We start from the raw sequence: 24201 nt of genomic DNA, 5'->3' as shown, positions 1-24201 counted from the left end.
TAAACTTTAAGGCTTTTTTCTAATTGTAAGATGGTGTAATCATGCAATTTGAAACTAATATCTTCTCCATGAGCTTCACAAAGTACTTTCCAGTCTGTAGATTCAAACCAGCCTCGCGGTCCGGTCTCATTTGTTCACCTCCCAACAACTCTGTGGAAGCAGGCGTGAACTTGGAAAAGCTGCGGTGGCTTATTTGGGTCATATAGTGGTTCCAGGCAGCGTGCCCAGCGCACGCTCAAGTGCCGGCTGTGAACTGCTATTAACCTGCCATCTGACTTCGCCTGCACAGTGTGCCACAGAGGAAATGGGCTTTTCTGTGTGGCAGCATGCAGACAGCAGGTACTGAGCAGGCATGTTCTGACAATGACTCTGACTCACTGATAAAAACAGAGTCAAGAACATGAGTCAGTGCACATTTCATCAGCCTACCTGTAATTTTGTTTCACCAGTATGTGTTTTACTGTGCACATTAGTAAATGATGACCTGCGTACTGTGGACAATAACAGCCTTCCACTGCTGATTCCTCTCTGAGGGCGATCATGGAAGGATTCAGCGTCTCATCTGCTGCCTTTGTTTCCTTTTCTAAAGTCAAACACATTGGGACAAACAGTCATCCTCGTCTTCACATTCAAGAGCCAAGCCCAGTTTGAAAAGTGAGTCCATGTTTATTACCACCAGTAAAAACATTACAGTACCACACTTAGAAAAGTTTTTCTAAATCATCTCAAAAGCCTCACTTTTTAAGAAACATCTTCATCCTTACCTCTTCCTCCAATTTTAGAAATTCATGCTTAAGAAGATTTCTCCAGAGAAATCACTAAATTCCAACTCAGGGATCATCAGTCAGGCTCTTCATGAAGTTACAGACGGAACAAGTGCAAAAACGCTTCGAACATCAGTAAATACTGTACACCATGACAGAGCCGATACAACACACCCACTCTGCTGTGAGTGTGTACTGCAGAAACTGCTCATTTCTTTTTGTGCTACTTTATGTGTCCGTATGTGCCAGTTTGTGAAAGCTGGTACTGAGCACGGGGAAAACACTCGACACTGAGGACAAATCCACGGCACTGCTGATGAATTCATTGTTGAATATTAAAAGTCCACGGATGTCACAGAGAAAATAAAGAGTTCTCTTCATTTTGGCAGTGCCCGTTTCTCATCAAGCTGCTCTGTGCTTCTCATATTTGTCAGTTAAAACCACTAAAAAGTTACTTAGGCGCACACATTCACTCAGAGCGTCATCACGCCACAGGAAGTACAACGCACTGCATCTGCACTTTGAGATTATAAACAACCAAATGTACATTTGAATTTTCTCCAAAGGCCCAAAAGCAGATTAGAGGACGCGTCACATCATCACTCGATGTTTGAGCGTCGCGCTTTCAGCACCAGGATCTCCATTCTTACTTTCTTGGTGTTGACTCAAACTCAGTTTGACATGACTGGTCACTGCACAGCCTCCCACACAGGCTAACTGCTGTGGAGTGATGTAACTCCTGTGGGAATTCATGCGGCCCACTTATGTCGCTACTACGGGAATCTGGACTGTGGGGGTTCTTACAGTGAGGTGAATAAAGTCTAACAGGAAGTCTGCTCAGGTTCAGACACTGAACAGCAGGACTTTCACAAAGCATCATGAGTTTTATCTCCAGTGGTTTTTTACTATTGGACGATTAACAGGAACCGGATATGTTTTCATGATCACATCATTTTCACTTATTTGCTATTAGAGTGAATATCCACCTGTTTCTGCATGAACTGGAAACTGTCTTATGGATATTAAGATGGAGGCTGACAAAGAAATTAAAAACAGGAACAAACAAAACCTCCCACTGCAAAAGCCTGAAACCTCCATCACACCCGACAACTGTTAGCCTACAAGTCCCACGAATGAATGAATGAATGAATGAATGCTAATTAGCTATTTTTCTACACTCAAAGAAAAATGTTCTTGTTGGCATTTATTTTATTTATATTGGATGTAAATGTGTTTGAGTGACAGGCTGACCCCCCGGGTTCGGCTTCTGCTTCTATTGCTGCATTTCTGAGGGAAATTACTCGGGTAAAAAAAATCATCTGGCAGCTCTTAGATTTTTGATTTTACACTGGAATGGTTTGACTCGTAAGACACTAAAGAAACACACACACACACTGCTGATAAACACATCCATCTATCCCCTCAAAGGGTCTCTTTGAGCTGCATCTCATTACTTAGGAAGCACTGTAATGGTCGTTTTATGTGTGGTGACCGGTGCGCTGCGGGCCCGTTAACCACACCGAGTCCTTTTCATAAAGATCGTCCTGTGTGTCGCGTCAGCCTCAGCCAATCTCAGAGTTTCTCCTCCAGTGAGTCCTGGGGAAAAAATAAAGAAATAAAAGAGGAAGCAACAGAAAGATTAGCTTCATATTTAAAAAGAAAACAAAAATGCTGGTCGTCAACCTCGATCATCGGTCCACGATTAGAGAAAAACAATCATCTCTGTGAAGACATTCTTGTAAGGAGCATTAGTCCAGTAACGCTGCCAGAGCTGCCGCTGTTTTTCATTTGGTTCCATAAATACACTTTAACGGTTACCGTATTATTAAGGGAACATTAAAGTGTATGACAGGGAACCACCACCATGCTCCACAGGCCCTGCGGCTCACGCTGGCTCTGTTTTTCAGACCTGTGGAGCTTTAAATGAGGACGTCTGCATGAGAACAGAAACCTGTTCAGGTGTTTTTGGTGCATTTGTGAGTTTCACCTGTTTAACACATTCAGAGCAGAACTCCTCACCCAGAAGGACACAAATGCTGACCTTTGGCCCCAGGGTCAGCAAACTAGACGATGGGTTCCCAGATTACACAGCTGAGCAAAAGCTGCTGTCATTACTACTATTATGAGCAATAGTAAAAATATAATAATTTTGTGCTCTCCTTCAGGTCTGGAGAAAAAGCTCAGTGACTGGAGTAACGCGGCTTCAAGCTTTACATTTCTGTTGACTGTTGGTAGGCAACAAGGCTCTGAAGTGATGAAACACTGGTCTTTGTCCCATGATGCTAGATGGGAAAGTGATCCACTGTCTTTAACATCTAACCTCTGTCCCAGACTGAGGTTTAAAAAGTTGACCCCACCCTATTTGTTACTCCAGGGACACTGTCAGCTTCCACAATATGTCACAATATGAGAGAGAGGTGTCAATTAACTTATAACTTATGACATTTCCCTAAATAAATAGATGATGCACTGAGCATTTCTTTTCATTCACCTCTTTTTACCCTGTTTATACCCCACTCTGCATTTAATCATTGGTTATTATTAATCTCTGTCGCTCTCCCCTCAGCCCCACTTGGTCACAGCAGGTGACCCCCCCTCCCTGAGCCTGGTTCTGCTGGAGGTTCCTTCCCACTGTCACCAAGTGCTGCTCATAGGGGGTCATTCTGACTGTTGGGTTTTCTCTGTATTATTGTAGGGTCTTTACCCACAATACAAAGCGCCTTGAGATGACTGTTTGTTGTGATTTGGTGCTATATAAATAAAATTGAATTATATTTGAAGTTAACAAATATGGATTGCTCAAACACCCAGCCAGTAATTTGTGTGACATATTGTTGATACATTATTCACAACATACCTGGCATGAGTTTCTCCTGGTATCCCACAGTTAGGCAGGTAGGTGCTTCCATGTGCTGACAAAGGCAGTGGGGATCAGTGAATAAGGTACAGTGGTGATGGAGTTCCAACTATCTGATGTGGGATCATAACAGTCCAATGTTTTACACCTCTGCGTCCCAAAATAACCTCCCACCACATAAAGCTTATTTCCCGAGGCCACGGCGTGGCAGCTCATGCGTTTGGACGTCATGTCGCCCACTCGGGTCCACTGATTGGTTTCACAGTCAAAGCGATAAGCAGAGGCAGCTGTGAATTCCGTGTCGCCACCCATGATAAAAATCTGGCTTCCTAAGACAGCGGCCGCCGTGTAGCGCCAAGGTTGGGGGCATTCGGCAGCAATGGTCCAGCGGTTTCCTACAGGGTCATAACACTGGACCTAGAAAAATAACATGCAGGGAGTTATATGGCTACAGTGCTATCACTGACACCACGCATTTACAACACTAACACTAAACGTGGCATTGGTCTTTGACATGTTTATCTTTATTACACACGGAGTGAAACAAAGAACATTTAACAACAGATGGTCTCTCAAAGTTAATAAATAAATAAGTAGCAAATTTAATTACCTAATGGCGAGGCGATTAAAAGAAATACAGTACTGGTTCAGTCATAAGAAAAAATCTTTTTGAGAAAGGTAAACAACCAAAAGCACCAACCTTGGAGGCTTTGTCTCTGTGTATGGTGGCCCCCCCGAAAACAAAGAGTTTGAGTTTGGCAGAGACAACCGCAGCATTACTGACTCCATCCCTCAGTGGAGCCATCATGGTCCATTTATTACTCAGAGGGTCATACCGCTCAACCTGGTAAAATAAAAAAAAAAAAATTGATACATTGAACTTTTTTCAATTTCTGTTGACACATAAAAACAATTCAAACCGAGCTGTTTGTCGAGGATCGAGGAATCTCTGCATGGATGGCTGTTCTTCACTGTTCTTTACAGCCGTTCAGATAACCTTGGCAGGTGCATTGTGGGTCATCTGTAATATGCCTGCATTGATGGTTTTACTGTTATCTGGATGAGTGACTAATATTTTGGCTAACCGACTGTCACACTCCAGTCTGTGTTTGTGGCAAGGTGCTTACACAGCCCTCCTCTATCATTAACCTAATCCTAATCTGAATGCATCCAGACCCTCAAAACAGCCATTTAAACTTAATCTGAATTACTGTTAATTTTAATAAATGGCATCCAAAAATTATTATGGTGCTTTATTAAATGATGCTCTCCATCTCTTTTCTTTACAGTGGTGCACTTTCACTCACCTCGATTTTTACATTGAAAACATAATAAATAAATTATGAAGGCCTCATCTTTACTGTATTTCTGAGAGACATGAATATCCTCTCTGACGTTCCTCCCACAGACTATTACAAATTTATGTGGCCATTGTCATGCCACCCACTGCATTTTTCACTGGCACACCCCCTTGTACCCTGAACCTAGATATGAATGTTAAACCAAAGGACACTAAACACTGTGTCCTGGGGTTAAAGTGGGGTTAAAGTGGCCCGTGTCAGCAACTGAGTTTTGTTTCCATATGTGTGCAACTGGATTCAGCTTCACTGTAAATGCGTTACAGATGTATTTATTTACTGAAGTCAGAGGTAAAGTTGTGTGCTTAGTTTATGGAGAGCCGTTTACCACCACAGTTATCGGTTAACCGCGGTGAACCATTACACCTATAACCAACTGACCATTAAATTCATTTAGACAATGCTTCAAAATGACTTCCAAAACAAGCGGCAGCCGTGTCTGAGTGCAGCTGCTGACCAGCAGAGCGCTGCTTACAAATCTACTCTGAGCACTCAAAGTACTTTCTACTACAAGGCTCACCCAAACACACACATTCATACAGTGCTTTTACCTATACCTAAGCACTTTTATCTAACACACACACACACAAATGGATGCACTGGGGACAACTCTGGGTTTCTAGCTTTATACTAACTTTGCAATGGTGGGGGGGCTGGAAAGCTGCCATGATGGTTTATGTAACATCTGCTTGTGTACGGTAAGATGCAGTTGGTTAAATCCACAGAGAGCAGAAAAACTTTAAACCTTTCCTACAACACAGGAGTCAAGTTTCAAATGTGGAAAGAACTGTCATCACACCAGAGTGTGTAAAAGTTGGCTTTGTTTTTCAGTCATTTTGTTTCAGGTAGTTGGTTTTACTTATTTTGCACAGAGCTTAAAGGGCTGCATGTATTAACCATAAAGAGACAAATGCTGCAAATTAGCTGGGCTCATGTATATAAACTGCCACTTGTCTCTTACAAATAAACAAATCCATTTTGGGTAGAAGTCACTGCTTTCAGACCTGTTTTAGGGAGACAGACGGAGAGGCAGGGAAAACCCCAGCTATGGCTGTATGGCCTCCAACGACGTACAGACTGTTTTCTAGCTCAGCTGAACCGTGGCCAAACCTGTGGAAGGGAAGCAAGGCATTATGTACGTCAGTCAGTGGTCGGCTTGCATATGCTGCCCTTTCTGTTTAGCACTGTATAGTGCAAACCACCCTACTGAAGAGGGCTGCAGTAAGTTTTTATGCACCACATCTCACCACACAAACTGGCACTTGAACTATTAACTTAAGCTGCAGCCACACTCATTTCATCCTAGAGCTCCTTTGAGGGTCTTGCCATTTGCTGCAGTTCATGACTTCTTAAGCTGCCAATGATTATAATCATGCTTACATTTTTTAACCCTTTCATTTTCTGTTAAACAATGTGAAGTGAAGTGAATGAAATGCAGCCAGAAGCACCGATTCCTCCACAAAGCAACAAGAACACAAACGAGAACCGTTTTGTGTGTCTGGTCAGTTCTCTGACACAAAGCTAAACGTTACAGTAGACACCAAAAATCCCTTCAAACTGATTCCTGCTTCAGCAGCGTGCTTCATTTACTCGATCATTTCTCCTTTATGCCATTGCTATATCTTATAAAAGCATTACATTAATGTATCTTATATGATATCCTATATGACATTCATAAAATCTAGAATGTCACTTTTGGGCAACAAATTTATACCAGCTATTCTACATAAATGTCCACCACCTTACATTTATCACTCTAAATTCAATCTGTACAGATGGATCCTGGAAAACAACCCTAAAGGTTCTACAGTACTGTGATACTGCCATCTGCATACCTGGCTATCAGCATGGGCGCTCCTTTAGACCACTCTTCGTGGACCGTGTCATAGATCCAGACGTCTTTAGACACTCCGTTCTCTGAGCCTCTTCCTCCGGTCACATAAACCTTACAGCCGATGGCACAGGCACTGAATTCCTTTCTAGGGCTGGGAAGGTCTGCCTTAGGTATGATCTCCTTGGCTTTATGATCGACCTATGGATTTGACATAAATATGTAAACAATATAAGTTGGTGCATTCAACATAAGCAGAAAAACAAAAGAATGAAATATGGGTCATTTTGCTTAGGTTAGGGATAAATGAAGCTGTTTCAGTGTGTTTTGTGTGAAGCCCAATAAAAGCTAGGAAATAATCTCTTTGAATTTCACTCTCAGTTTGTTTAGTCAGCAGCTGTTTCCACAGTCACAAAGGAACCTGATGACACTCGAGCCGTGCCGATGAAATAATGTCCAGACTTCTGCACGCTTTGAAGTCAGTGTGCACGTGCAGAACCGCCCTACACGGATCCATCATCAGCATCAAACGAGAAGTCAGGAGGAAAAAATGATTTTTAAATAAGCCTGTGACCACATCTGCAGAGATGCTCATTTATCAGCAAATAAAAGGCTGCTCGTGAACTTTTCCACCACACGTTTTTGGTGCTGAAAAACCGACTGTGTTGCAGAAGGGTGAAGGTGAGATATACACACACACACACACACACACACACACACACACACACACACACACACACACACACACACACACACACACACACACACACACACAGGGTGAATTAGTAGAATTACAGGTGTAAGTTAAAAAAAAGTGTTAAATGACTTAACAACATTCTGGCTGTTCAGCTCAAATGCAGCCACTTATGTTCATGAATTAGTTGTTTCCATCAGTGTTGTTTGTCAACGTGCAAATATTTCTTCCTGCTGGAAATGACAAACTCCCAATATGTGAGTTTCCCTTTCACCCGGGCACTTGTTATTGTGAGTTTGGCCACACATTTTTATGGTGGGTGGATAGCCCTACCATAACAGTAGGCTCCTCTCTCACCCACAGTGATGCCATCGGTTAGCAGTGATGCCACAGAGGGACGACTGGACTATGAACAGCACCCAAAATTGGTCCCTTTTTTAGTAGCTGAGAGGGAAGCACTGCAGCTGGTGGGTTCCAGCTTGATCACATGGGTGCATTGAGAGCAGCTTTGTGTGGAGCAGCAGAAGCCTGTGTGATTTAGCCCCTCCCTAAAAGACCCAAATCACAGACCATGTAATTATGCTTAAGTGAAGATGACATAAAAAAAAAGGCGGCTCTGGTCCATAAGATCTTGTAAATGGACAAGAAAATTGCTCTGTAAATGCCATTTCATTCTTCATATTTAATTGGTTAACCATGCAGCAGTGTCCCAAAAGTAGGATCTTTTTTTTCCTTCTCCCTTCAAACAGAACATTGCATTACATGAAAACAGACCATACAAGTAGAAAAGTCCTTTTACCTGATATATCTTGTCACACATGAAGGTCTGGCCTCCTAGTATAAGTAGCGTATGTCCTGCCTTGCGTGGTCGGGCACAAGGACTAGTCACTACTCCATCATTCTGAAGAATTTTCTTCTTACACTGCATTGCTTCTTCTACTATGGACCTGCAGAACAGTCGACACACGAGACGGGAGAGGATGGGATCTATTTTTCATCTTACTTGAAGTCTGTTAAAAGCCACAGCTGCTCACTGATTTCTGTGTGTATGAATTCACTTATTAAATTAACAATGTAACATTTTTTTAAAGACAATTTTAAAAATCTTTAAAAAAGACATGAATAATAATAACAAAAAAAAAGAAACATAAGAGACAAAACTGAACTATAGACAGCAATATGTGGAAATTTATATCCAAACAAGTCTTATTAGAAAGGGAAAAATGTGCAAGCATACCAAACAAGATTTATTCACTGTTACGCCCTCTGCAATCCCTACTCTCTTTGTAGTAAGAGTTTCAGGTGATGCCTCTGCTGATTGCTGATTACCTACACCTGATGAGGTGTGGATAAAAGCATGTATGAGGTCAGCTTTGCAGGGCTCACCACTTTTTGCTCTTCTGCTCTCTCGGTTGCAATGGGTTTAGCAGGGCTTACCAAAGGATATAAAATAAACCCCATTTTTTCTTGAAACTCTGGTGTCAGTCTCCACCTTATGTTGCGGCTTTTGAGCCAGGCCGTAACATAAATGGGGGCTTGTCCAGGATCATTTGGACTCTATTTTGGATATCTTTGTGGAAACCAATAATAATTTTTTTTTTTTTTGGTATGAGAGTGATGGGTTACTCCAGGTGCTGACAGTGACTGGGCAGACTCCCTTTAGTAAGAGTGTTTCAGCTGGGTGGCCGTGCTGCCCTTCCATCGACGCACTTATTTGTTATTTTGCTTTGTTGTTTTAGTTTACTGTGTTTGGTGGTTATCCTGGGTGGGGGTGTGCTTCGGAGTTTGGCAGTGAATGACCTCTCGGGCTTCCTTGCTGCTCACGAATTTAGCGTTTAAAGTTGCCTCGAGCCTGGTACTCCACTGAAGACTAGTTAGGTGAAGTTAGTTTTTTGTTTGTATTTTAAGCTGGGAGTTGCTCAAATTAAACCAGTGACATGTGTCTTTATTAGAAATTTTGAGAGCAAGTTGAGCCCAGTCACTAGCTATGGTTGTGGCTGAAGCAGTTAGGCTTTTGTTTAGTTGGCATGCAGTGTGTTCCAGCTATGTGTGTACATGGCTGTGTACATCAATGTTCAATGTAAACATTTACATAAAAAAAAAAAAAAAAGTCAATCAGAAAAAGCACCAAAAATAAAAAAATTGTCAGTGGCTACAAACTATTCTGATTACTGCAAGATCCAAAACATCCGACACACATGGCCCTCCTAAAGTACTGGAACAGTGAGGCCACAAGAAAAATGGGTGGCTTCAGACAGAAGGTGCTTCTTCTGAACTGTGTATCAGATCCAGATGTAAACACCTGGAAATAAAAGCTGAGATGTTTTGTCTTTTTAAACCCAAATGTTTTCAGTCTACAGCAAAAATAAAGGGATGTCCTCAGTGTTCCAATACTTTAGGAGGCTAAAGAATGAAATTCAATAGAAACAGGTTGTTTTAAAGTTGGCAGTGCTGATTCATGCTTATTACACAAATGTTACCAGGTAAGAAGACACAGCACCAAACATGTAATAGTTATCGGTATTACTATTATTTTTATTAGTGCTATTACTACATTATTTGACTATTATGAAAATGTTCAATTGTAAATACTACACTGAAGTACTTCAGAAATAGTTCTGGGACTAGTGAAAATATTTTTTTTTCTTATCATCAAGTTCCAAAATGTTTTCATCTTTCTGCCAAACATCTCTCAGCAGCCACCGGTGTGAATGTCTCTGACCAAACCATCAGAAACAGACTTCAGGCGGGTGGTCTTTTCACATCCCTGGTGCTGCCTACCTGCTCCTCTTGTCAGCCATAACCAGCTCTTCACAAGCTACAGCCTCCAGCAGACACTCAGAGGGGAGCAGAGCCAACCTGATGCCCGTCAGCAGCTCTGGTAAATGAAGACGCCGACCCTCCAAGTCGAATCGAACCCACCGCATCACAGAGTTAAACACAACCTGCCACGAGTCAAATCACCAACAAAATCAATTTATCGCCTCCGACACTTTATAAGGAGCATTCTGTGGTTACAGCTCGTATTTGTTAAAAGGGATGAAACAAACATCGTTTCCAAACACATCAGTGGGGCCCTGAAGAAATTACAGAAACATGTGACAGACAGGTGAGTCCCACTGAGTAAGAGCACTCACCTGTTCATCCTCAATCTCCAGCTCATCACTAAGAATCAGCTCCAGCAGCTGATCCTTAGAGAGGTTGTAGAAATCCTCCGACTCCCTCACCTGAAAGCACAAATACTATTATATCCAACACTCTCACACACACACTCACACGCACTAATATATAAACTTAGAGAAAACAAGAAGTTCTAAAGCACATCCGTGCTCTTTACCGTCTCATAGTGTAACAGACACATCCTCCACGACAGCTCGTACAGTCTTTTGCACTGATGAGCGTCTGATAACAGCATCATTCCCAGGCAGTTGGACGAATGCAGGTTTTTTTCTAAGAACTCTGCTGCTGCATCCCGAATGTCGTGAAACTGCAGCATGTCGCCAGCCTCTAACAGTGACTCAGCATTCTCCTCATTTATGATGACTCGAGAAGAGTAGGCAAAGTCCAACAGAAGCTCCAGGACCTAGCCGAGCAGAGCACGAGAAAGTCAGACATATGTACGAGCACGCTAAAAACATGTAAACCTCCTGCTGAAGGATCAAAGAACGCAGTGAAGGAGGCGTGAGGTTTTACTGGTGGGTGGTTTTATTGTTGATGTTTGCAGATCATGTTTACACAGCATTTTTAATGATTTTGCATGGCTGCTACCTCAGCTAAGATTTTGATCTTAGTTTGACATCCTAGTAAAATAAAAAGGTAAATAAAATAGAAATAAAATACAATAAAAAATAATGTTTTAGAGTCACCTGAGCCAAATGTAATAAGGAAAATTTGAAGCCGTTATCCGAACAGGAGAGGGGCCTGAGAGCCGAAGCCTCTGCCACCCAGCCTACTTTCAGAAACTCTAGGAAAACAAATAGGTCTGCAGGCTGAGAGAGACGTGCTCGACTGAGAAAATATGACACAAAGTGAAGCCTGATCACTCAGGAAAGTATGTGGCAAGGAGAAATTTTATATCAACTCTGGACTTACAAGGAACCCATGAAGAGAGGCTAACATGGGAGAAAGATGATCTCCTTCTAGACCCCGTTCCACTAAAGCTTTTCGGGCAGCTTTTAGAACAGCCTAATAATAAGTCCCGGATGAGGAGGCAGAGGAGGTTATCGGACCACTGATGGGACAGGATGTTTCTAATTCTGATAATACTGTGCAGATGAAAACCTGCTGCCCTGCTCATTTGTTTAATGTAAGAGATAAAGGACCAATGCTGAAGCCCGTCTCTCCTCATCTCTTTACATTATACTTCCTGTCCTCTAAATCTTAAGCTGACTAAAGGCATGCAAAATCAAATACCATAGGATCTCTTTGTTAACAGTGGACAGGGTTGGTGTGCCAGCATAAGCGTGTGTAGACCAGTTGAAGCCACAGCTTATTTACACCAGGTAAAGAGGAAAACAGATAAAAATGAAGAGAAAAATGCAGAGTAGTACCTCGGGGTGTATGCTGTCTCTGAAATTGACGTCACTGTCCAGACTCTCTCTCAGCCCTCCACTAAACATGGCTTCAAAGTAACGGCTACAGGCTGCCAGGACGGCCCTACAGGACACAAACAGAGAAATGAGCAAATGTGGAACTCACAGGTCATCTAAAACGATCTCCAGAGATGCTGGAGCTGCTACTCTGTGTCACAGTGCAACCATTAAAACTTTGCCAGCGTGACTTTACCTGTGGCAGGGGAACGAGCGATCGCCAGCCCACAAAGTGACATCAGTGAACATGCACTGTTTCCTCATGGTGTTCAAATGGCTCAGGACGCTGTCGGGATGTGACGGCTTGTGGAACAATGAGATGTTCATGGAGCCTGTGCTAGTCCGGGATTTCCGATTCTCATGGACAGTCACCGACATGGCAGCTTTGTTTGGCACCTCCGGCAATCTCTCCTACTGTGCAGAGAAAGGAAACGATGTCACAGCGCGGGACCAGCCGGGATTAGGGGTATAGATGCATGCATACAAGTGGTCACAAGCAGGTACACAGTTCTGTGCACAGCGCACAAACACTAAATGTACCTGAACCAAATTTCTACCTACAACAGCTCATGTTCAACTAATGGTAGCTGTGCCCTGAATGAGTTCCTCTCAGCGAACTGAGGGACCGCAGAGGAAATGTTCTAAACTGAACCATGAGTTTGAAAGGACTGGCTCAAGGACCAGTGCTTTATGGAAGCTATAGAATAAAATCTGAGATTAAAATAAAATGCACTTCTCCAAGTGTCAGATCTGTGAGACATCTGGATATTCTGTTTGGTCTGTTTGACAGAAGAGGGGCCGCCCTCCATCTCCCACACTCGCTCAATATTTCTACTTTTGTTTATTTCTTACAGGGACCACATACACAATGCATTTATAAAATAAAGGTAAACACACACACAGACACACACGCAAACGTGAAAATATCAAAATGTTAAGTAAATGTGTGCAGAATTATATAAAGCAAAGAAATGATGTCGCAAAGAAGCATGAAATTAGTGCTGACGAGACGGAGCACCAAAAATCTTTTCACATCATGAGAAAAAAACCAGAATATTTAACTGCTTTAAAGGAGCCGGCTGAGGGAGGAAGCGGTGCCTCGCTTGTCGGGGATCGACCAGCTCACCAGTCAAACTCATTTCCCCATTGACACGTTAAGCTAATCTCACTGCTCTGAGTATCATAACAAAAAAAATCTGCTGCTGTAGTTTTCATGTTGGGTCTCACAGATGTGTCCGGCATGCACACACAGGTTCATACACCCAGCTTCTGCACACTTTGAAAGGAAGCATGCAGAGTGCAGCACAGACAGGTGAGATAGAGGGGAAAGAGGGAAAACACACACACACACACACACACACACACACACACACACACACACACACACACACACACACACACGAACTAGAATTCTGTGAATAAGTGAAGAGTCAGTAAGTGCTGTTTTAGCTGTCAGCTGATATCCCTCCAGTTAACTAATTACAGTCGGTGAAATCAATCAGCACTGCATGTGAACACTTCATGCTTAAAGTGACTCCCTGTGTGTGTATGTGTGCGTGTGTGCATCACCTACACACTTTTTAACATTTGGACTGCAGACTTTACGCTGTGGAGGTTAGTGGAGCACTGACAGGGGTGATGCCATTGGTGACAACAGGTCAACTGGTGTATGGAGCAAACTGCCCAACCCTGAGGCACGCTGCAGTCTTTCCTTTGTGGTGTTTATTCAGAGAATGTGGTCATTGTTTTCTTGGTATTCAGAGTAAGACAAGAACTGCTTAGCCATTTTGCAGCCTTTTGCATGGTAAATGTCAGTTTGGCAGCAACTTTTTGGAGGGCTTCCATGCACATATAAGACTCTGCACAGCAGACAGTTCGACGAAGAACACATCATTTCTAATTGGCGGTTGATACAATATAATTACACTGATGGCCATTTGGTTGAACACCCCAGGCTAGAAGGAATGCTGGGTCAGCATCCCAATCGCTGCTTTTGTGTGTGTGTGTGTGTGTGTGTGTGTGTGTGTGTGTGTGTGTGTGTGTGTGTGTATCTACATTTGCTGACATGGCGTTTGAGAGTAAAGTCATAACACGGTGTGACAGATTTGACACGAGTTTGTGCCTGTGCCTGGATTCTGCTTTGAATGAACAACAAAAGGATGGGAAGTGCTAGCACATTCAAACACAAAGCACGCTGTGGACAACACAGCAGCATGACACAGCTCTCAAAGCACACGTGAGCGTTCATGTTTTCATATCTACCTTTGGGAGGCCCAGTTTTAGGCCATAGTAATTTGGACATTTTCTGACACACATTCATAGGATGTGTCAGAAGGCAGTAAGATACCTACCTTAGAATCATGATTATGTTAGGGCTAAGGGTTAGGCAGTGGTAATAATTGGTAGGACTTCATTGTATGGCCAAAATGATTATCATCATTATTGTGATCAATATTGAGATTACAGTTATTTAAATCAGGATTATTCACTGATTTTAGTGACAAAAATGTTTTGTTGCACATCCATGCTGTGCTACATTCCTGCTTTGCAGTAAAATAAACTGCATTCCTTTGCAGTAACATAAACTTCAGTGCATCTCTTAGAAGACTCCTTTCACTCATTGGACCTGTATGATGGATGTGAAACTAATAGCAGAGTATTTGACAGCTGTGAGATCACCGTTTCCCCTGCCAGACTCTGCACGCAACGCAGGTTTTGAGACTTAAAAATTGTGCAAGCGGATCACATATCTTTATGTTGGCCATTTTCCTGAAGCCTTCATCACTCACTGTGTTTAGTGGGTGCATCTTTGGGAAAATAAAATGCAATACTGTCGGTGATTTCACCGTGTCTTTGAGACCTGGATGGTTACGCAAATGCTGATGAGCTGATGTTGAATGATTCACATTAGCACTGCATTGTTTCTCTTGGCCTTCATGCATTCATCACACTGCAGTTTGTTTTCAGGTGGTTCAGTAAGTTGAGTCTATAGAGCAGTCATACTCATCTCACGGCCCGCGGGCCAAATCCGGCCCGTGATTGGCTGGTGACCGGCCCGCGGCCATTTCTTGTAATTGCTCAAAATTAAAATAATTTTCCCTTTTATTGTGTAACAAATGCTGAATAATTCCCCCTTGTGTTCACAAAGTGAACTGTCTGTAAGACAGAATCATTAGTTTGTACACGGCCCTTTAGGTCCTAATGATTTGGGCCTTTAAGGTAGTGAACAGTTTGCGCAGGTCAAGAATCACTGCTGATCTGCGAGGAAAAGACGTGTCCTTAAATGAATATCTTGGCAAAAAATGAGTGAGGTTAGTAAGCGGAGAAAAGTTGACGTCGAAAACAGACAGTTTAATAACAAATGGACAGATGATTTTGCATTCATTTTGCCACCTCATGCCAACGCAAAACCGTTGTGTTTAATTTGCCAAAAGACAGTTGCTGTATGCAAAGTTGCTAACATTAAGCGGCATTACGAGTCAAAACATGCTAGCTTCAGTGCAGCTTTCCCGGTTGGTAGCATTGCACGAAAAGACAAGACTGAGGCCTTAAAGTTGTCTTATGCTACCACATCAACAATCTTGACGACTTCCACTACTGCTGCTGAAAAAGCCACCGCTGCTTCACTGCGTGTAACCTGGGAGCTGGCTAAAAAGGGCAAGCCATTTGTGGACGCTGAGCTTGTGAAAGTGTGCACTTTGGGAATCGTGGAGGAGTTGTTTGCCGGTGACAAACACAAAGATGACATCGTTAACCGCGTGAAGCAGGTTCAGCTTTCGGATTCAACGGCGGCACGGAGACTAGAAACGTTGTATGAGGACAGTTTTTCTACTTTACTTGCTGAACTGAAGTGTGTGGATTACATGTCAATAGCTATGGACGAGTCTACAGATGCAACAGACACTGCACAGCTGTCCGTGTTTGTGAGATATTTTAACGGGGAGCTTTTCAAAGAGGAGCTGCTGTGCCTTTTGCCCATCAAGAGCAATGCAACAGGTGAGGCCATGTACAATTCTATGAAAAGTTTCTTTGATAAGAATTCTCTGGAGCTGGATAAAATCAACCTCCTTGTAACTGACGGTGGGCCATCTATGATAGGCCGAGAGAGGGGCTTAGCATCACGTCTCATAGCGGACCACCCCACAGTTAGTTCACTACACTGCATCATTCACCAGACGGTGTTGTGTGCCAAACTGTCTGGTGAAATGAAAGGAGTGATGGACACAGTGATCAAAATTGTAAATCACATTCGCTCAACTTCAAGTTTACAGCACCGGCTTTTCAAAATGCTACTACAGGAGCAAGAAGCTCAATATTCAGACCTACTACAGCACAATGATGTCAGATGGCTGAGCAGGGGGCGAGTCCTACAGCGCTTCTTTGCACTGCGCAAAGAAATCACAGAATTTCTTTCCGGTCAAAAAACAAAGAAAGCAGATGAGTTCTCTCAGTTTATGCAAGATCAGGAATCTGTGGCTCTGGTTGCATTTCTGTGTGATATCACTAATCACTTGAACCATCTTAACCTGCAGCTCCAAGGTGGGGATTCGGATGTGGGAGAGCTCTTTGAAAAAGTGAGCGCTTTTCAGACAACCTTGGGCGTATTCGTGACGGACATAGAGGGGAAAAAACGTCACTTCCCTACCCTGCGTGATGTTCCTACAAATGGGATTGTGCTGTCACGAATGGTAGCACTGTTAAAAAATCTGTCAGAGAACTTCAGATCGCGGTTTCACAACTTCAAAATCCCACAGCAACTGCTACTGTTTGTGCGCAACCCGTTCGCCGTTGCTGTCACCGGGAGCTGCCCAGCAGAGGCAAAAAACGCTGTGCCTGCTATCAGTGAGGGCGCTTTCCAGCTGGAACTGGTCCAGATGCAGGCTAATGATGTCCTAAAAGCCAAGTTCAGAGAGGAGAGACTGTGTGAATTTTGGGCACACTCTGTTCATCAGTATCCGAACTCTAAAAGACTCGCTATATACATTTTGACAATGTTCGGATCCACTTACATATGCGAGTCGGGGTTTTCAGTGATGAATCTAATTAAGGACAAAAAGCGCAATAGACTCACCAACTCACATCTCAACCAGTGCTTGCATATTGCCTTGACCTCTCAGAAACCAAACTTCAGTAAGCTCTCAAAGGAAATGAGATGTGTTACCTCACATTAAGCATGTAGTCAGTAACTAATAGTATGTGATGCATGAAGAGGTTAAAACATAAACATCTGATTACATACCTGTGCTGTCTGTTCCAAACTTTAAAATAACTGAAATATAGTAAAGCAGTTTTTTTTTTTTTTAAATTGTATTTCTGAACTATTCCAACATTTGGTGGCTTGCACTGTGCAGTTATGTGTTTAATATATTTTATAAACAGCTTTCACACCAAAAGAGCTGAAATATGTTCATTCTATGCCTAAGAACTGTTAATAATCATTTTCATTTTTGAATTTGTCCAATATTTGCCTGCATAATAGGAAACGTTCCAGCTATGCTGTTCAAGATGGTTCAAAATATATCTTGCTGAATTGCAGTGGAGCTAATAAAATGCATCAAAATATGAGCACAAGCTATCAGTCTTTTTTAAAGTTTGCTCATTTTATATGAATGTAGTTTAATGGCTGGCCCTCGGCCACTTCTCATTTTCCAAATGTGGCCCTCGGCTAGATCAAGTTGAGTATCCCTGCTATAGAGTGTATCTCAGCTGCCTTAGGGTGAGGGGCAGGGTAGACCCTGGACAGGTCACCACTCTGTCGCAGGGCTAACACAATATGCATTATACAGATACTAAATATAATAGAACTACAAAAGTTTATGCACACTCACCAATCGCCCAGGGTATCTGCCAGTGTAATGCAAGCTTGTTGGCCTGCTCAGCCTCAGTTAACCACCTGTCGGGCCTAAATATAAGAGAGAAAGGGAAGGAGGGACATGTTTACATTAATTATCCTCACGGCTTCAAACATATTCACAAAGACCCGCCATGTCTGTGCAATATTATGATCTATAAATGCTACATTCAGTGATATACAGTGCTCAAAGAATTAAAGGAACAATTCTTAAATCAGAGTTTAGCATTGAATCAATTAAACTTCTGGGATATTGATCTGGTCAATTAAGTATCAGAGAAACTGTTGATCAGATTCAGCTGTATTGCAGTTAATAAAACAAGAGGTGCACTAGAGGGGTAACAATGAGACAACCACCAAAACATCCTCCAGGATCCACCGGTTCCTGGAGGATGAAGGTGCCGCTTTGTTCACGTTTGCTGTAAGATTGGTAGCTCACTGATGCAGTCACTACCCGATTGTGAGTGGGCATGCGTCTGCGCCATCTGCTTCCATTTAACAAGGAAATGACATCCTTCACTAAGCTTCCTGGTTTGCAGAACTAACTTGAAACAATATTAACAAAATTTTTTTGAAAAACTCTAAATTTTGAGATAGTTAACTCAAAATTTCAACCAGTCTTTATCTGACCTACGCCAGAGGACGCCAGCATGGGAGGTTGCTCTATGTCTGTTTTTGAGAGATCAAAATATACATACATTCCTGTAAGGTGAGGATGACCAAAGAAAAAATACAGACTGAACCTAAATTAAACAAATTTTATACGCCTTATAAACAAACAAAAAATACAAAGTTAGCAGATGCTACTGTATCTGCTAACTTTATGATTCAAACTGTGAGTTGCTGAGCACGAATCTTTTCTCTGAATTGGGATGTACCAGAACCAATGCACTAACTAGAGAGCAGGTACAATGCTACAATGTCATTAAAACATAATAACATGGAGGTATTTAATCAAGTAATTTGAGCACTTTTACAATCACTGCACGTCTTTGCAAGTTATGTTTGTAGGCCAGTGCTACTGCAGTTATATGAAGCAGTAATGAGAGTATGTTTGAGTAGAGACTGGACAGATGGATCCTCATAGTGTGTAGAGCAGTTGTTATAATTGGAGAACAAGGGGTTTTTTTTTGTGGGGGCTCCAATATGATGAGTCCATGGGTTTATTCTGTGCACAGGCTCAGTGTGCTGGATGCGGTTTGCTGCATCCAGATTAGTTGAGTTCCTCAGACATGTTAAAGTAGTACTGAATCCAGGCATCGGCATTTGTGCCCAACAAAAGTCTCATACCACCTCAAACAGTTCACCATAAATACACATATTGTTACAGCACACACAAATGCACACACCTACACACAATCCTATCTTTCAGTAGCATAGTTCACCAGTGGAATATCAACGTAGTGGCTGAATGGACTGAATTGATCGCGTCTTTGTTAAGAGACTAGCAGTCAGTAGGCCTGAGCTTGTTTACCCATAACTAGCATGGCTGAATGTGTTGCTCAGAGTGTGTAGGTCTGAGTCAGTAACTCACCAACAAGGGGCTGATTTCTGAGTGGGTTGCATATTATAACTTAGGTTATTAAAAGTGCCAACTACCAACCTGGACAGCTAACTAAAAAGCACACTTCCATGACTGATGAGGAGTAAACACAGTTAAAGGGGTTCTTTCTGCAGGCTTGGCTTTATTAGTAACCGACTGCTTTTGGACCAGAAATGACAAATTAGCTGGCTTACACCCAAAAGCAAAGGGTATTAAGCATCTTACCAAAAACCTCATTGTACAGCCTGCTTTTAATTCTGACCGATACCCACTGCAGCATGACCCTGTCCCAGAGGTCACTCCTGTTCTCAGTGATGAGCGTCTCTCTCGTGCCAAACATTTCCTCATAGACTTTGTACTGGTCAGGGTCCCATCATATCGTGCTCTACACAGACCCTGCTGCTCTGCTAATTCTATATCAGGAGCCATCTTAGTTCTTATCTCACCTACCCCCAAGAGCCAGTGTCAATGGTTATGGAGCAGTGTTCATGTCCCGGTCACACAAACAATGACCAACACATCCACCATAACCCTCTGTCTGATTTGTTTTTTTTTAATATCAAATTTTTTATTTATTTTGTTTATGTGCAAGAAACTGAAGAAGAAATTAGAAGCCAAAAATTAGGTAAAAATGGTGGTTAGGGTTTTTAAAAAAAAAGAGAGAAAGTAAAGAAGCTGCAAAAGTTATAAAGAAAATGATAAAAGAGACAAACAGCTGCTCAGCAGTCAGCAGAACGAGACATGCAGCCTATAAACCCCGAGGAGAAGAACCTTTTCAGGTGAAACTTACTGAATTTTGCCTTTTTTAAAACATCTAATCAATTTTAAAACATTACTACAGAAAATCACTCTTTTCTGAGGTCATTCCTTCTCCTAGCAGCTCACTTTAGGGGGTCACCACAGCAGATCATCTGCCTCATCCCAGCCTATCCTTACCATCATCTTCTGTCACACTGGCCCTCTTTGTCCTCCTTCACTACATGCATGAATCTTCTGAGGTCTTCCTCTTTTCCTCCTGCCTGGCAGCTCCATCTTCAGCATCTTCGTCCAACATCTCCTCTATCCCTCCTCTGCACATGTCCAAACCATCTCAGCCCCACCTCTCTAACTTTGTATTTTAAATACAACATTTCAAAGTGAGTTCACAGTGTTGCCAACTTTGATACAACTGCTTCACTCTCATTTTCTCAGCCTGGCCACAGAATCTCGTCACGATGAAGAGAGAGCTGAGTGTGAAAGCGAAGCTGTCGATTTACCGGTTGATCTACGTCCCTACACTTACGAGCTTTGGGTAGTAACCAAATTAACGAGATTGCAGATACAGGCATCAGAAATGAGCTTCCTCTGGAGGGTGGCTGGGCTCTCCCTCAGAGATAGGGTGAAGAGTGCAATCATTTGAGAGGGACTCCGAGTAGAGCCGCTACTCCTCCACATTGAAAGGAGTTGAGGTGGTTCAGGCATCTAACTTGGATGCCTCCCGGGCCCTCTTGGATGAGGTGTTCCAGAGATATCCTACTGGGAGGAGGCCCCAGGCCACCCACAGGACACTCTGGAGAGATTATCTCTCTTGTGTAACCTGGGAACACCTCGGTGTTCCTCCTGAAAAGCTGGCTGGGAAGAGGGAGATCTGCTGCCCCTGTGACCCAGCCCCGGATCAGCGGAAGAAGATGGATGGATGGATGATTAAGTTATTAAGCTTTCTAATTTCCCCCAAAACTGCACAACTGAAAATAACGTATAAATAATGAACTGACACTACCTTTTGCCTGACACATTGTTCCTTATCAAACAAAAGCAGGTGCAACATATTTATATGAGTGAAAAAACATATGGCAGGTATTCAGATTTCCTGGTATGTTTCTAACTGTAAGACCAGATAACAGAAGATCAGCCCGTTTCTTTTTCACTCATCTCTTTGATTTTCTTTGTAACCGCTCTGATCATTGGGCTCATACTGAGGCTCCTGCTTGTGATTAGGTCTGTTATGATTTTTTTCGTGGTGGTCCCCCTACCGTTTACTTTGGCGAACTTTGTGCTTTCCTCAGTCACAGTGAAAAACTCACCAATGGCCATACGCTAGTCATAATATCTAATAGTGATCATTACTGTGCACATCGATGTTTCCCGTGAGGTGTGTGACCTCTCTGATCATTACTAGTAACACATAGTGTGAACACACTAAATCCCCTCCAAGTCTGCTTAACCCAAAATCTAAACATGAAAACAGGTTAAATACAACAAAATATTAGAAAACATAAAATCAAGTACTCAGTAAAATGTGCGCATCTTTAATTGTCCTTCATGGAGCAGCTGGCAGCTCCGCGCGCTTCAATCATTTATCCAAAGTTAAATAATTGAGCAACACGGTTGCATAATCAGAGAATATGGTTACAAAGACAAATATGTCCCTGAAAGATGCTGGAGACCTGCTGTGGCTGCCAGCCAACCAGGACAGAAACACTTTCCCCATACAAGCACCAAACTTTGGGTCTGAGGCCAAGTTAGCCATCAGTCCACGGAGTTAGCTTCCAGGTGAAGTTATTCCCAACACCAATACCGGCACCAACGCCAACACCAATACCGGTACCAGCACCAACACCAATACCAATACCGGTACCAGCACCGACACCAACACCAACACAAGCACGGCCGAGTGATGCATTTCCAGAGACCTGTCCGCGTTTCCAAATGGGAAAGCTTTCCGCTGGGACTGGAGTGAATAGCTTTCATTTAGCTGTGCTCCACTCAGAGTCCGCCCGTCTTTAAGCCGCCAGCAGAAACTCGCTCGCTTACATGGCACAAACACTTGATTTCCAAAAGAAATACGCTGAGAGCGAATAATACACGCCATGAGGTCTGAAGTGCCAATGCCTGCTAAACCCTGAGGCTAATTTCTGTGCCAATAACTGGCACCGAGTTCACTCCTCCACTGAGTCCCACAGCGGTCCGAGTGGGAAGGCTGCTGTTACTCACGTTCAGAGCAGCTGCAGGTCAAATCCGCGCCGGGTACAGCATCACCTCTCCACTGACTCAAAACATCACAATCCCGTCACAAAAGCCTAACCGCGGATCCCTCTTCTCCGTCTCCTTGGGGCGCTCGGCCTGACGGCTGTCTGTTACTGGCCGGGCAGGACGCCCTCACACGGCCCCGGAGCAGCAGCCAATGGGGTTTGTCTGGCTCGTTTTCGTAAACCAATCCGCTGCGTCGAGCAGCTGAATCTCAGCCAATAAGATTGCACTTTGTTTAACGCGGGCCAATCCTCGTCCTCACGGAGCTAACCCGATGAAACGCGCCGTCTCTGAGGAGGCGATTCAGCCGGGAATCAACAAAGAGAGGCGGCTTTTAAACGGCTGCATGTCGACACAGTTTAAGACAGTCTCTGTCCGGCTTTTTATCAGTGACAGCTGGAAACAGCGGGAGCCATTTATTGTAACAGGTTCAATTGTAGAGTAATTGAGGCAGCATGAAGTCTCGGTGCTGATGCTGCTCACGCTCCGACCTTCTTCTTTCTGGTGTTAGGAAAGCAGATGTGTTTGCTGATCACGCGCTGTTCACTTTAACATATGTCTGTGTAGATTCTCAGTTATCCAGGTCATAGTAGTCTCTGGAGCTTGAAAAAGGCGACTGGACTTCTTTTTGTTTCTTGAAGACGTTTCACCTCTCATCCGAAAGGCTTCTTCAGTTCTCAACCAAATGGTGGAGAGACCCAGGTATTTAAACCCCTGTGGGCGTAGTCTCCTGGACCCACGCCCCCTTCACACCTGGGCACATGTGTTCAAGCACATGATCAATAGAGGGTCATAACCACCTCCAGGGGACTACGCCCACAGGGGGTTTAAATACCTGGGTCTCTCCACCATTTGGTTGAGAACTGAAGAAGCCTTTCGGATGAGAGGTGAAACGTCTTCAAGAAACAAAAAGAAGTCCAGTCGCCTTTTTCAAGCTCCAGAGTTCACTTTAACATAGTTTTTAAAGACTTGCAACCAAAAGTTGTGCAAGACATTGTGTTCAGCCCCTGGCTGTGGACCCACACTGACTCCACCCATGCAGCAGTCTGAAAACCTTTCATACCATGGGGTCTGTGTGAAGCTAATATTGTTTGTGATGCAGCAGCAGCAGCTGACTCCTGTGCTGTGACTTTGGTGTGTAGAGAAGTCCATAACCCTCACATCAATAACCACACTAAACACGAAGATTTTGTGGGCTCAACCACTAGTTTTAAATCTCTTCGAATGCAACATAATGTAAAACTATGGAACAAAACCTTTTGTGAACTCATAACTACAGTCAGAAATGAGGATAAACCCGCAAATGCTCATTGGCTTATGACTTGTGATTGAATTATAAGGTTCTATCTGACATTTTTGATGAAATTGAGTTATTGTCATATTCTTATTCTCTGACCACTTCTCAACAATATGTAAGAGATTTTTTTCAATTATATATAATTTTGGGCATTTTATTCACAAAATAATAAGGTTCTATCTGCAAAATCAAGCTTTAACTTGGTGCTATAAGGTTCTATCTGTGAACCAATAGGAACTTGAAATGTTCATAAGAGAGCCAATCAGGTTGCTTCTTGTTTGTCATGTTGGTGCCCGGCACAATGACAAGCAGAGGAGATGCTAGAGAAAATGTTTCATGGTAAGCTGGGGCTGTTTACAAGACATCTAAAGGTTGAGGATTTCAAAAATGAGTTGACAACAGACAGAA

General features: G+C 43.0%; 1 protein-coding gene across 2 annotated transcripts; it reads right to left on the bottom strand.

Moving 5' to 3' along the window:
• Nucleotides 1–646: 646 nt before the first annotated feature.
• On the bottom strand, nucleotides 647–22615 carry enc2 (ectodermal-neural cortex 2). Of its 2 annotated transcripts, none has more exons than XM_030732389.1 (13): nucleotides 22461–22615; nucleotides 17922–17995; nucleotides 12290–12507; nucleotides 12055–12160; nucleotides 10842–11087; nucleotides 10642–10731; nucleotides 10286–10449; nucleotides 8304–8451; nucleotides 6815–7011; nucleotides 5984–6089; nucleotides 4322–4465; nucleotides 3622–4038; nucleotides 647–2360 (listed from the first exon to the last, which is right to left on the bottom strand). In XM_030732389.1, exons 3-12 carry the CDS (start codon nucleotides 12469–12471, stop codon nucleotides 3652–3654), a joined length of 1770 nt encoding a protein of 589 aa, XP_030588249.1. In that variant the 5' UTR covers nucleotides 12472–12507; nucleotides 17922–17995; nucleotides 22461–22615; the 3' UTR covers nucleotides 647–2360; nucleotides 3622–3651. The 2 variants fall into 2 exon arrangements, with proteins under 2 accessions (XP_030588249.1, XP_030588250.1); XM_030732390.1 differs by having other exon boundaries at nucleotides 12290–12504.
• Nucleotides 22616–24201: the final 1586 nt, after the last annotated feature.

The sequence above is a fragment of the Archocentrus centrarchus genome, chromosome 6, assembly GCF_007364275.1.
Source record: "Archocentrus centrarchus isolate MPI-CPG fArcCen1 chromosome 6, fArcCen1, whole genome shotgun sequence".
In the NCBI taxonomy this organism is placed as follows: domain Eukaryota; kingdom Metazoa; phylum Chordata; class Actinopteri; order Cichliformes; family Cichlidae; genus Archocentrus; species Archocentrus centrarchus.
Note: the sequence above shows the minus strand (reverse complement) of the source record. Positions and strands in the feature narration are given on the sequence as shown.

Coding starts and splice junctions, on each gene's coding strand:
- enc2 (XM_030732389.1), bottom strand. CDS start 12,471: ATGTCGGTGACTGTCCATGAGAATCGGAAATCCCGGACTAGCACAGGC. Junction 10,450..10,641: donor TGGAGATTGAGGATGAACAG/GTGAGTGCTCTT, acceptor GACTCGTGGCAG/GTTGTGTTTAACTCTGTGAT. Junction 7,012..8,303: donor TGTGTGACAAGATATATCAG/GTAAAAGGACTT, acceptor TCAAATCCATAG/GTCGATCATAAAGCCAAGGA.